This window comes from Humulus lupulus, chromosome 2 (assembly GCF_963169125.1).
Source record: "Humulus lupulus chromosome 2, drHumLupu1.1, whole genome shotgun sequence".
Classification (NCBI taxonomy): domain Eukaryota; kingdom Viridiplantae; phylum Streptophyta; class Magnoliopsida; order Rosales; family Cannabaceae; genus Humulus; species Humulus lupulus.
In genome coordinates, this window is record NC_084794.1 from 5,553,015 (window position 1) to 5,567,414 (window position 14,400).

The following is a 14,400-nucleotide window of genomic DNA, read 5'->3' on the forward strand; positions in this document are numbered from 1 at the left end:
TTCCTCCAAATTTTCCCAAGTTATGTTTGTAATTTTTAGTTTGTATTTGCTATTCTAGTTACGAGTTTCTAATCTTTTTAAGATTATTAAGGTGATGATGAAACAATATGTAACTAGATAGTATTTATTTTGTATGTTGATTTCCCATTTTGTGCAACAAAGTTTATGGAATTTTCTTCTTCAAATATCTTCTTTCATCTTAAATATCATGTATTTTGGATTGTTAGCACATATTTACACTTTGTTCTTCATTAGTGCAAAAACATAATATTCTTTGTGTAAGATGTGTAATTAAATTGTACACATCCATGCTTAGAACAAAAATATTATGTTTTGCCTTATAAATAATGTTCATTGATTTATTTGTTATTTCATTAGATTGATTTACACTAAATGCTTTGAAATTATAATTTTGAAAAGTGAAGAAAAATCTTATCTTTTTAGAAGTAATTTGTGCTTAAAATTATAAATCTATTTGGAAAATGATAGTTTGATTTATTTTAACTATCACTAAAACTTGGGAATCAATGTACTTATAAATATTATTGAACTTATATTTTGTGGATTCTAATCCTTAATAATCTTATTTTACTATCTTGTTTACAATTATTAATTTAGTAATATATATTGTCTTTAATTTCTATATTATTGTCTTTTATTTTATGTTTATTATTCAAAAATCTCTTCAATCTTTGGAGCTAGGTTAGAATTTATTAATTTTGATTTAAAATAGTTTTCTTTTCGATTTTAGACAACTCATTTGGGTTCGACCTCGTGCTTACACGAACACTATTCTATAAATACGATTCGTGCGCTTACGAGTATAAATATTTAAAACATACCCGTTTTGGGTCCATCACCTTGGGAGTTTGGGAGTGTGTTCCACCATTGAAGAGCATCATAATATGAGTTTGAGGTAAGTTTCTAGCCATTGAATTCCCTGGTTTGCCCTATTTTAGTTCTGGTTTTCAGTTGGGATTTCTAGATTGGATGCTGGATTTTGTTGGGAGTTTTGGCTAGGGTTCTTATGGTTGTGATGCTTGGGGTATGTGAGGATGGTTTTTGGGTTCATTTGGCACCAAAATTGGGATTTGGAAGCATTGGAATCGAGTTAGAACTGAAGGAGTCGAAGAATGAAGTTTCAGGGGAACACTGGTCTGGGGGTAGCGCTACAGCGCCCATCATAGGGCGCTTTAGCGCTACACAGAATGCTTTTGGGCGGTTTGGGGGTTCTGAGTATAGCGCTGGGGCGCTAGGGAGCAGCGCTGTAGCGCTACTCTGTTCCTTCAAAATCTCGTTTTGAGTGTTTTTAAGGGTTTTTGGCTTGGGGTTTCAATCCTTAAGGCCTGAGATCGAATCTACTAACCGTGTGGGCGTGTTTCGAGGTCCCGAGAGTGGGGTTTAGGTTAAGACCCTTTCATTGTTGATTTTCCTTAATGGAGGTTATAATTGGTTGTGATTAGGTAACTGCTAAGGAATCAAAAGGTCGATCGTTCTCAGGAGTCATTCTTGTTTTATTCTCGCTCGAACCCGAGGTAAGAAAACTACACCCTGTGTATGTGACATGCATGATTGTTGATGAAGCATGTTGGTTGATAAGTGTGGACATTGATTGCATATTAAATGCTAGCGGATGTTGTTTACTTGTGTATGACACTGATTAGTCAGGGACGGCACTTGTCGCATATTATTGACCTGAGAGTCAGAAACGACATAAGCGTCCTGAACGCAGGGCTGAATGAAGATTAGATCTAATCGATATCAGCGTTGAATGACTCTAAGGCATTAATGCTGGACCGACCCTAAGGTCGATGAAACTTATAAGCGCTTGACTAGTCTAAGCTAGTTACTCAGAGCTAGGGCCAAAGGCCTAGGTGACTGGTTGTCGCATGGCTAGGGAACGATGTTCCAGGGTTATGACTCTATGGTCATGAGGAAGGTTATGTTGGTGACTAGTCATCATGCACCTATCCTGTTTAAGCTAGTGAAAGGTTCACTTATATGTTAAGCCCCGGTGACCCTATCGTCACATGGCTAAAGGGAGCTGTACCCACCTTAGTGACTTTTGCGATTGTCACTCCTCTATTTGGACTGAAAGTCCTGAATGATTATTATATTGTTGATATTATATCATGCTATATTGTGTTTTCTTGCTGGGCCTTGGCTCATGGGTGCTATGTGGTGCAGGTAAAGGGAAAGACAAGCTCACCCAGCCTTGAGTGGAGAGCTTAGGTGGTGATGTGTACATATGCGGCCGCTTGACCACCACGGCCAAGGAGTTCTTAGAGGAACTAGAGGGTTTACCCTATTTTTGCCGCTTAGGTCGGTGAGTTTGTAAATTTGAAACATTAGTGAACATTTTGAGTTGTAGATAACTTGTAAATGTTTTTATTGGGCCCGTGAACAGTATTATGTATTAAATAAAATATATCCTTTCATTTTGATTAGTTTTCCACCTTAGCCTATTAATAACACTTAGAAGCACGTTTATAACCAAAGGACTTGGGTAGCGAGTCAAATTTCCGGTTCACCGTAACTGTTCTGGGGTAACCAGAGCGTTACAGTGTGTGTGGTTGTTTTAGCTAATTCTACTATAGGGGATTCACTTTAAGCCCTACCAGTGAGGCTCTCAGTGTTCTAGACCCGTGAACAGTTTTCGGCGCGATTTTTTTTTTAACCGTGTATATTGTAGCTATTTAGAGCATCCTGCAAATTTTCAGAAAATTCCAAATAATTTACACTAATGAAAACTAAGTTCAAACATGTTGCACTAGTGACTAATTTTTTTTATGCGCATGGAAAGAAACATGGTTGAACTTAGTTTTCGGTATTGTAAACTATTCGGAATTTTCTGAAAATTTGCAGGATGCTCTAAATAGCTACAATATACATGGTCATAAAAAAAATCATGCCGAAAACTGTTCATGGGTCGAGAACACTGCCCTTGTAACGTCCTAAACTCCAGGGACCGTTATGGTGCACATTGCAAACAGTGTTAAACTCGCTAATCGAGCCATTTGGCCATAAACGTGTAACTAAGTATCATTAGAACGTTTACTGTATTCATTGGGATCCAAAAAATATAATTTAAAGGTTTATTACAACAAAATATTTATAACCAGCCGATCTAAGCGGCAAAACAGGGTTTAACCCTAGTTCCTCTCCTTCAAACCTCGTTCGTGGCGGTCGAGCAGCTGTGATAACTCTATATTTTAGAGTTATTAATTGAGCTTTTGGACTTAAAATGTTAGGTGAAATAGAGTGTTTGTGCTGTTATTGTGTGGTTTTAGTCACTTTGTCTCTTAACTTTGTTTGTGTAATTTGTTTTAATTAATGATAACTCTTGTGGAAAATAATTGAATTATGTTCTAAAAAGGTGGTATCTATTTTGAAGGCATTGGAAGAGGGTGCTTGGAAAGCTTAGTGAAGCATGTGTAAGGAAATCATATTAGAGCTGAAATTCTGGCAATTGTTGCAACATCAGTCAACTTTGCTGCAGCAAAGTGTGGACAGTCAGCAACATAAAGTCTGCACACTTGGCATGTATTTAGATGAGGTGGAAAGGAGCTGCAAAAGTTCTGAAAAGGAGCAGAATGTTTTCCCCCACGTGTAGAGAGAGAAGGAGAGGGTTTATACCCTTTGTGAGCCCAAAAAGAGATTATCTTCTTCACCCAAGAAAATAGAGAGAGAGGAAGAGAACCAGCCGCCCAAGCTCCATTGAAGGGGTCTTCTCTGAATTTCTTTGAGCTGAATCATCAAGAAGAGAAGAGGAAAGAGAAGGAAGCTAGAAGAAGAAGAGGATTAAGAGTTAGAAGACAAGAAGAGAATATCTCTATCACTTTGGCTTGTTTTTCTAAACTCAACTTTCATATAATTTTATTTTCTTTTTCTTCCTTCCTTGAACTCTTGAGATAATGCTGAATATTTATTGTGGTGACTTGGGTATTTTTACTATGACTTAAATTATTTGTGTTAGGGATATTGATGAACCCTAATTTGCAATTGCCCCCAAATTGTTGACTGTTTTATGAAATTTTTCTCTTGTTCAATTGAGCTATTTTTATTGTGCAAATCTCTTGCTTGAGAATGATCAACTTATGTGAGAGACAAGCTAGTTTTAATTCCGGAAGGGTAAAAATTAGTGGAAATGCTTGATTGATGCATGTTGATACTTTTGTATTGATTAGTGAATAACTTAGGAATATTTTATTCACCTTGCAAACTTGAAGGATTGATGCTGGGAATTATGTTCTTGAAATTAAATTTAGCATAGGAATATGTGAATCTAATTGATGGAATTTTAACATGAGCATTTGGGAAAGTGGCATGTGCATTAAATTGGAAATCCTAGTTACAAGAGAACTTTGCTATGAACTTTGTTGCAACATCAGGGGCAAAACTACAAATTAGGGGGATTTGATATGCCTAACTTTTATCATCATAGTAATCGCAATTTGTCATTTTCCAGCATTATTGTTAAACGCCTAAATTAATTATCTTGTTTAGTTCTTTTTGTCCTTTAGTTTAATTGATTAAGTCATAAAAAAAAAGGATAGTTAATTGTACCCCAAATTGTTGATGATGATTTTTACAATATTTGTTTGGCAATCCTTGAGGAGACAATAAAAATTACTTTCATTATATTACTTGTTCAACGATTGTGTACACTTGCACACACTTAGGAAAATCCGCAACAAGCTGCATATGTACACATCGTCACCTAAGCTCTCCAACTCAAGGATGGTCCAGCTTTCTTTTGCCTTTACCTGCACCACATAACACCCGTGAGCCGAAGCCCAGCAAGAAAACCCAATATGCTTAAGAACAATCATATCATGATATCAAATCATATCTGGCATGCCTAGCAAACATAACTTTATTCAAGCATGCAAATAAACTCAAACAATGTTGGGGAATCGAGGATAAGAAATCCTACCCTTCTGATTGGATGACTATCAAGTCAATCCTGATCAAATGAGTGATTTAACACTAGAGGTTATAGTAAACCATACTGAGTGACTGACAAACAAATCACTACAGGGCTCAGCACCCAAAGCCATGCAAATGATGATCAGAATGATCATACAGAGCTCATAGCTCTGAACAGATGAATGAATATTACTTGGAGGTTCTGTTAACCATACTGAGTGACTGACAAGCAAGTCACTATGGGGCTCGGTGCCCATAGCCGTGTAACGAAACCATTACCCGGGCTTTCCTTCAATGGCTCTGATCAGATGAGTGACTGATGGGTAGTCACTAGCTTAAACAGATGAGAGACTGATGGGTAAGTCTCTAACTTAAGAGATGAGTGACTGCTGGGTAAGTCACATAAGCGCTTTTAGTTTTCATCGAACTTGAGGTTGGTTCGACATTAATGCTCTTGTTGAGTCATCTAATGCAGAATGTCGATTAGATATAATCTTTTATCGGCCTTGCGTTCATGACGCTTATGCCGTTACTGGCTCCCAGGTCGGTAACACACGACCAATGCCAATTCTGAGTGATCAGGGCCATGCACAAGTAAGCAATGCTACCAAACATATATCATATATCTAATATCCAAATACAGGGCATTCAACATGCTTACTTAACAATTACTAGCACAATTAATATCATGCATACATACAGAGGCTCAAGCTCTGAACAATCTCATATTCAATATTCATGGCATGCCCTAACCACATGTTTCTCGTGCATAACATGCATCATATTTAAACATCCAACATGCATCAAGAATAACCATGCATGTCACATATGGGGTGCAGTTTTCTTACCTCGGGTTCGAGCAAGAATTAGTAAAAGAACGACCCTTGAGAACGATCACTCCTTTGATCCTTTAGCGGTCGCCTAGTCATAACCAAATATGGAATCTCATTAATAAAATAAATCATAAAAAGGTTTATAATCTAAAACCTCACTCCCGGGATCCATCCCACACTCTCGGGACTCTTAATCTACCCAAACGGGGTAAAGGAACCAACCCCCGAGCCTTAAAAGTCATCCCGAGCCCTAAAATAGGCTTGCTGGAAAATGTACTTGTAATGCCCCAAATTTCCTAATAAGGTTTAGAACCTTGATTAGGAGGCCGGGAGGGCCATAATTGATTTATTATGGTATTTAATGATTATATGCATGTTTACGTGAATTATATTATTATATGATGGTGGATGCATGCATATGGGTTCATATTTTAATTATGAGGGCATTTTGGTAATTTGGCCGCTGTGGGCATAATTGTGTATTTTGGGTGCATGGTTGTGATTAATTAATATATCCACATTATAAGGTGGATTGGTTCGAGCTATTCGGCATGAGACGATCATGAGATGTAAGTGTTTGGTCTAGTCATAACGGGTTTAAGTTCGGGGCTCGGGGTGAGTCTCGGGGTCATTTTGATGACTAGAACATTACTGGGGATAAAATGGTAATGTGATATGATTTATTGGTATTTGAGAATATTGAGATAGGCGGGAAAGGATGGTTTTACCCTCGGAAGCCTTTAGAGGGATTTATTTGGCCTAGGGGCATTATGGTCTTTTGACCTTAAGGGTTTATATCAACCTTTGAGTTTTAGAAGGCTGTGGAAAACAGAACAAAACAGAGCCCCATCTTCATCTCTTCCTTTCTCTCCCGTAAAAGCTTTTCCCTTCATTCTTTCTTTGAATTTTGAGAGCCCAAATTGAGGAGTTAAGCTAGGAGATCAAAGGTGGAAGCTTAGGAACTTGATTCGACCATTAAAGGGGATTCAAAATCGAGTTTGAGGTAAGTTCCAGCCATTAGTTTCATGGTATACTCTATTTTGGCTTTGAACTTTCAACTTATGAATTCTTGATGGAAAGTTTGAATTAATGGAAGTTTAGTTGATGTTTAACTTGGGTTTTGATGTGGGTGAGTTGTTGTTAATGTTTAGTGGTTGAATTGGGTGTTAGGTTGAGGTTTGGGACTGGTTTGAAGGTTTGGTTTCGAGGAGAAACGCAGGGGAAAGCAAGCTGGTGCTTGCTGGTTTTGGTAAAGGGCCGCGACATGTCTATGGTGAGCCGCGGCTTGCGTGCGTTTTTATGAGGGGATTGGCTCTGTTAGGAGGGTGAGCCGCAGCCCATCAAGGAAGTTTTGGCCAGAAATAGGTTTTTGACTTGGGGATGTTGGTCTTAGGCCTCGGGATCGATCCTACTACCCGGTTAAGTGGGGATTGATGTCCCAGAGGCTAGATATTGGTTTGGGAACTTATGTTGATCATTTTTATTGATGGCATCCTATATTTGGTTATGACTAGGTGACCGCTAAAGGACTAAAAGTTGATCGTTCTTAAGAGTTGTTCTCTTAATCGTTCTAGCTCGACTCTGAGGTAAGAAAATTGCACCCTGTGTATATGTGACATGCATGGTTATTCTTGATGCATGTTGGTTGATTATTGAACATGACATGCATGGCTATTATTGGTGCATGTTGGATTGTTAAATATGACGGATGTGATGCACGAGAAACATGTGATTGGGACATGCTTTGTATACTGAGTATGATATCGTTCAGAGCTTGAGTCTCTGTGTTTATGCATGATCCTAATTGTACTAGTACTTGTTTAGTAAGCATGATGAATACCTTGCTATGAATATTGAACATGTGATATATGTTTGGTGGCATGACTTACTTGTGTATGGCACTGACTAGTCAAGGACACTGACCTAAAGAGTCAGAAATGGCATAGCGTCATGAACGCTGAGCCAAATGAGGATTAGATCTAAACGATAATAGCATTGAATGGCTCTATGGCATTAATGTTGGACCGACCCTAAAGTCGATGAACTTATAAGCGCTTGCCTGGTCTAAGACCAGATGTTCAGAGCCAGGGCATATGTCCCCGGTGACTATTTGTCACATGGCTGGGGAACGTTGTTCCATAGTTACGACTCTAGAGTCGGGAGGAAGGTTATGTTGGTGACCAATCACCATGCACCTATCATGTTTAAGCTAGTGAAAGGATCACTTATCTTTAAGCCCTGGTGACCCTATCGTCACAAGGCTGTTGGAAATGAAACCCACTTTAGTGACTGTACCACTGTCACTCTTCTATATTGGGGCTAAAAGCCCTGGATGGTTATTATGATCATTGGTTGATGTGTTATACTCAACTTTACGTGAACTCGTTTGCCTGCTGAATAGGGCTATATCTGCTAGGCGTGTGCCTTATGATCTGATGACATGTTATAACTGTTCATGAGCATATTAAGTTTTCTTGCTGGGCTTCGGCTCATGGGTGATATGCGGTGCAGGTAAAGGCAAATGAAAGCTGGACCATCCTTGAGTTGGAGAGCTTAGGTGATGACGTGTACATATGCAGCTGCTCGTCCACCACGGCTGAGGTTTAAAGAGGAACTAGGGTTAAACCCTGTTTTGCCGCATAGTACGGCCTGTTGTAAATATTTTCCTGTAGTAAACTCTCAAATTATATTTTCGGGATCCCAATGTATAGTTAAACGTTCTAATGAAACGTTCTATCTTGTCCAAAGTTTTAATCCCTAAACCGCTAATCAGATTTTGGCCAAATGACTTGATTAGAGAGTTTATCACTGTTTACAAGGCACACCGTAACGGTCCCTAGAGTTGGGGCGTTACAATACTAGCGCTGGGGCGCTGCCCCAAAGTCAGAGAGGCCCAATTCCTGCCCTGCCTAGCGCTGGGGCGCCATCAGCAGACCAGAAACTTTTCTGGTTTCCCTCCTTGCGATTTCCCCTTGAAACCAAGCCTCAAAACCAATCCCAAACATCTAATTCAACCCCTAAACTTCATCTACAACACACCCTCATCAAAACCCAAGCAACCAAACTCAAGAACTTCCATTTATTCTCAACTAACACATCAAAATCCTTAACTGAAAACTTAATAGAAAAACAGGGTATACAAGATTTTCATGGCTGAATTTCCTTACCTCAAGCTTGATCTAGACCCCCTTCAATGATTGAACTAAGTTCCTAAGCTCCCACCTTTGATCTCCTAGCTTGTTACCTCAAGTTGGCTCTCAAAAATTGAAAGGAAGAACATGTACGGGAGGGAGAGAAAGAGATGAGAATGGTGCTCTGTTTTCTTACAATTCCACAACCTTCTAAACTCAAAGGGCTGATACCTATCTTAGGGGTGAAAAGACCATTTTGCCCCTAGGTCAAATAAAGGCTTCTAAAGACTCCCAAGGGTAAAATCGTCATTTCCCGCCTATCTCGTTAGTTATAAGTAACACCCTCCAATTCCCGTTATTCTCAATATTCTCAAACACCAATAATTCATATCCCGTTACCCTCTCATTCCCGGCAACGTTCTATTCACCAAATTACCCCGAGGCTCACTCCAAGCCCCGAACTTAATCTCGTTATGACTAGACCGAAAACTTGCATTCCATGATCGTCTCATGCCGAATGGCCCAAACCAATCCACATATAATGTGGTATTATTTATAATTCACCCACATGCATGAAAATACACAATCACGCCCTCAACGGGCCAAATTACCAGAATGCCCTTATAATTAAAAATGAACTCATATGCATGCATTTACCATCATATAATAATACAATTCACATAAACATGCATATAATCATTAAATATTATAATAAATCAATTATGGCCCTCCCGACCTCCTAATCAAGGTCCTAAACCTTATTAGGAAATTCGGGGCATTACAGCCCTACCGATAGAACTTAAAGTGAAACACTTATATAAAAATTGTCCTACTTGAATATATGTTAATATTGATGATACATGGATATTTTTTGGTTTAAGAAAAATTGATTTGCCCTTTTGTGTTTTGGATTTTCACTGGTTTGTCAAGTTGTCAAATATGATTTGTTGCTTAAATGTAAGGTCTCAAGGCTTATTATTATTATTATTATTGGAAATTTCCATGGTGGGGCTTCCAAAAATGTCCTACCGGTGTAACTCTTTTGTGTTATTGACCCGTGAACAGTTTTTAGCACGCTTTTTTTATGACCGTGTATATTGTAGTTATTTAGAGCATCTGCAAATTTTTAGAAAATTCTAAATAATTTACAGTGTCAAAAACTAGTTTAAAAATAAGTTGTTGTACGCGTGACTAATTTTTTTATGCGCGTGGAAAACTAACATGTTTGAATCTAATTTTCGGCACTTTAAATCATTCAAAATTTTCTGAAAATTTATATGATGCTCTAAATAACTACAATATACACAGCTATAAAAAATCACGATAAAAACTATTCACGGGTCGGAAATAAATAATAGCCCGACTCTTTTTGAAGCCCCTACCGTAGAATCCTCTATTATCTACGGAAATGTTGGGTTTGGTGTTCTGTTTCATACAACCTATTCAAACTTGCATGTTAATATATATGATCCTCAATTAGAAACTATGGCTTGGAATCTATTTGAAAAGTACTGAAATTTCATAAAGTAATGGAAGAGTTGTTCAGACTTTTCAAAAGTAAAATGAGAACTAAAACTTATTCAGAAGAGGAAAAAAAAAAGGATCATAGTTTATGAATTAAGGAAACAACAACCAAAAGCCTTTCTGCATAATTCAAATGAATCTAAGACTCTTTTATTAATATCCAAACTCTTTCAATCATAATACAGATAAGACTCATTCTAACAGAGAACTGAGAGCTCAGAGGAAAAAAAAATGTAATTAAAAAAATGAATAGTTTCTTCTAGTTAAAACACTAAGACAAGAAACATTAAACTCCAAACATACACACACACTATTTTGACTAATTTTATAAAGCACACTGAGTTCTGCAAAGCTTTTTTTCTCTTATTATCCTAAAACAACAGTCCCACAATATAGTGATTTAGAAGAAAAAGCAGTGAAGATTATAATCATTGCTTTTCTAGAAAAGCATGAGTTCTTGGAATGTCTTCATGGCAGGAGCTGGTAGGCCTAAAAGAACATTAATGCTTTTCCTCTCTTTCCCATGTGGAAGGAATAAGATCACCTCTTTCTCTGGTAGTGCCACTGGCCCAGATAAAACAGGCTCTCCCCAACCGAAATCTGTGGAGTGAAATGACAGCCTAGACCAGGTAGTGATCAAGAGTGTTGATGCCAATGAAGGCCTTGCTCTTGTTACTTCGAAATAATCTATGGCTGATCTCATATAACCATCAGTTACCATCTTAATGGCATCCTGAACCAGTCCAACCGCGAATGACAATGGCTTCTCCAAGAGTTCACCAGCTTGACATATGGAATTTGTTAGCACAATTCCATTGCCAAAGTACCCTTTTGGAAGTGGTGGACTGAACTTTCTCCTTCCATCAACAGCAAACAGAAGCTTTGTCTCTTGTTCTGGCAACAGTCTCAGTGCCTTGGTTCGAGCTCTCCATACTAATGCTGAGAGTGCCTCAAATGTAGTACACTTTTCAAGTGCTGATGATCCATTTTCCTTAGCTTTGTTCTTTAGCTTTTCAAGCATTTCAGAATCAAAACAAAAGGACCTGTAGAGCATTTTCTCTTCAGAAAGGTCAGTGTTGCAAGAAATGTCCTTAATCTCAGAGAATTCTCTGTGAAGATTTTCAATCTTTGGTGGGATTCTGGATTTAAGAATAGTCCTGTCTAGGAATGGAGGGACTGTTAAGGGCAGCCCCCTAGCAGTTTCACCCCATGAGTTCACAAATTCCATTGCTGCAATTCCATCAACCATACAATGGTTTACACAAAGGCCTAAAGCAAAGCCTCCACACTTGAATTTTGTCACCTGGAAGAGAACAAGTAGAAGCAAACATATTGGAATTGGTATTGGTATTGGTATAGATCGAAAATATCCATTATACTCTGATTTTGTGGACTTGATACCATTAATACTTGTCTCCAAAACAAATAAAAGTAAAGCTTTGATTAGCTTTTAAAATTAAAAAAGTTATTTTGTAAGTGTCTGGGTAAAAAATTAAAAAAATATATTTATATTTATTTTTTATTTTAAAAAGACCTTTTTAGAAGTTATTTTTCAAATCAGAATAATTTTTAATTTAACTATAAAAGATTTTCTTTATTGATTATTCAAATAAAAAAAATCATTAAAAATATATCTTTATATTGTAGTTGTCCAAACAATTCTTCTATAGGAGCTTCACTTTAAGCTCTACCGGTAGGGCTCTCAGTGTTTCTCGACCCGTGAACAGTTTTCGGCGCAATTTTTTTTATGACCGTGTATATTGTAGCTATTTAGAGCATCCCGTAAATTTTCATAAAATTTCGAATAGTTTACAGTACCGAAAATTAGGTTCAAACATGTTGCTTTCCACACACATAAAAAAAATTAGTCACGCGTGCAACAACATGTTTGAATTTGCAAGATACTCTGCATAGCTACAATATACACGGTCATAAAAAAAATCGTGCCAAAAACTATTTATAGGTCGAGAACACTGAAAGTCCACCGGTAGGGCTTAAAGTGAAGCTAGTAGAATTCTCATATATATATATATATGTATTTATATGTATGTATTCTGGTGAGAGTTTTCAAACCTGAGCCACCAAAGGAGGCATTTGTAGTATGTTTGTTGCACCAGGAATATCATAGACCAGCTTCCCAAGAGTGTGTGGATCAGACTTTGTGACATCTCCAATCTCCTCCATCATACAATCTGCTTCAGCCTCAACAAAAACAGCTCCTTCTCCACTACAATTTATGATAAGTTTCCCTTCTGAGCTGATTTCAAGCCTCCCTGCAAGAGGGTAATAGTGAACCAAAACTCTCTCCAAGGCACTCCTTATCACTTCTCCTGCCTTGTCCTTTTCCTTCTCAGTATCTGGCTTAAAGCAGTAGATTGTTCGAACAATCACCGCGATGTTCTGATCAAGATTCGACAAGAAGTAGAGACCCTTTTCGGTTTCCTCAGCAGGGACAACCAGAGTTGGCTCCTCTCTCTTCACTCTCAGCTCAAACACATTGCCATTGTTAGTCTCCATGGTAGCTGCCCCTACAAGCTCCACACCCTATATGAGATGATATTGCCTGTGGCTTATGTTGATTAAGGAGTGTTGATAGTGAACTGTATGGATAATAATGGAGAAAACTCAGATCATGTGAGAAGAAGAGAATAGAATAGTTTCCAAATAGAGGTAGTAAGGAATAAGCAGAGTTCAGTTTAGATATAACAAAATGCTAGTAATGATATTGTGTACTGTTGAATGAGTTTTCTCACGCAGAATCAAATGAGCTTCTTTGTATTCTCACAAGGGTCAGTAGACTTGTTTATTTACAAGTATTGTTGGGCACGAGTACTAGTGGTGTCCAACATTATTATTGGTGTAATTTAATATCGGATTTTACGTATTTTTATTTATTAATAAATTTTATGAGTAGTGCAAAGTCTCTCTTGTTACATAATATACATAGATATTAGTATGAGGACGGAAGAGAAGTATCAAATCAACTAGGATAAGTCAACAAATACAAAAATATATCAAAAATAAAAAAAATTGGGAACTAATTTGCCAACAAATAAAAAAGAAAGGAATTAAACCTATTTAATTGTATTTGCTGTATTTTTGTAACGGAATAGTTAATTGAGTTAAGTCTAGAGACATAAAGTGGTTGATATTTACAAAGAATGGAACCCACGGTAGAAATAACTCAACTTTAAAAGACTATGAATAAGTAGGCTCTGGATTTTGTTCTAGTAGTTACAATGATTTCGTTACACTACTACGAAATTGGGCTATCCCGACACCCAACCACGACAGTCAATTATGTTGATTGTCGTAATTGCTTAGCGGGACTTTACGCCGACAATTAAAAACTGTAGGCATAGAGATCAACGCCGACAGCTAATAACTGTCACCGTTGCTTTTGACTGTCGCTATGGACTCCAACGCCGACAGTTAATTCGAGATCAATGTCGACAGTTAAAATGTGTTGCTATTGACCCCAACCCCGACAATTAATTCGAGACTAATGCCGACAGTTAAAAGGTGTCGTTATTGACCCCAACGCCGACAGTTAATTCAAGACCAATGCCAACAGTTAATTCAAGACCAATGCCGACAGTTAAACGTTGTTGCTATTGACCCCAACGCCAACAGTTAATAAAAGTCCAACCCCGACTGTCATAAAATGTCGCCAAAATTCAAATAAAAAATCTAAAATATAATTAATGAATAGTATAATTTTAAAAATAAACTAAATTATGTAAATATATACATTTATAAAAATTATGTATTTATAAAAATCTTTTAAAACTATATGTTTTTTGTTTCTAAATTTTTCATATTATTATAACTTTTGTATTTATAATAATTTTTATATCAAATTTTAAATTTATTATTATTTAACATATTTATAAAATTAACTATATTAATTTTAACACATTTATAAATTTTATATTAATTAAAAAAATTATTTTATTAATTGGAAAAATATTGTAAAAAAAATT

At 37.1% G+C, this 14,400-nt stretch overlaps 1 protein-coding gene across 1 annotated transcript; it reads right to left on the minus strand.

The window, feature by feature from the left end:
* Positions 1-10,542: 10,542 nt before the first annotated feature.
* LOC133817029 (omega-hydroxypalmitate O-feruloyl transferase-like) lies at positions 10,543-13,200 on the minus strand. The gene is made up of 2 exons (XM_062249412.1): positions 12,491-13,200; positions 10,543-11,720 (listed from the first exon to the last, which is right to left on the minus strand). Exons 1-2 carry the CDS (start codon positions 12,932-12,934, stop codon positions 10,857-10,859), a joined length of 1,308 nt encoding a protein of 435 aa, XP_062105396.1. The 5' UTR covers positions 12,935-13,200; the 3' UTR covers positions 10,543-10,856.
* Between the last annotated feature and the right edge of the window lie 1,200 nt (positions 13,201-14,400).

What these genes read in the sequence shown, in the direction of transcription:
- LOC133817029 (XM_062249412.1), bottom strand. Translation starts at nt 12,934, where the DNA reads ATGGAGACTAACAATGGCAATGTGTTTGAGCTGAGAGTGAAGAGAGAG. An exon ending in TGCCTCCTTTGGTGGCTCAG is followed by an intron (nt 11,721 to 12,490) that starts GTTTGAAAACTC and finishes GTTCTCTTCCAG; the next exon opens with GTGACAAAATTCAAGTGTGG.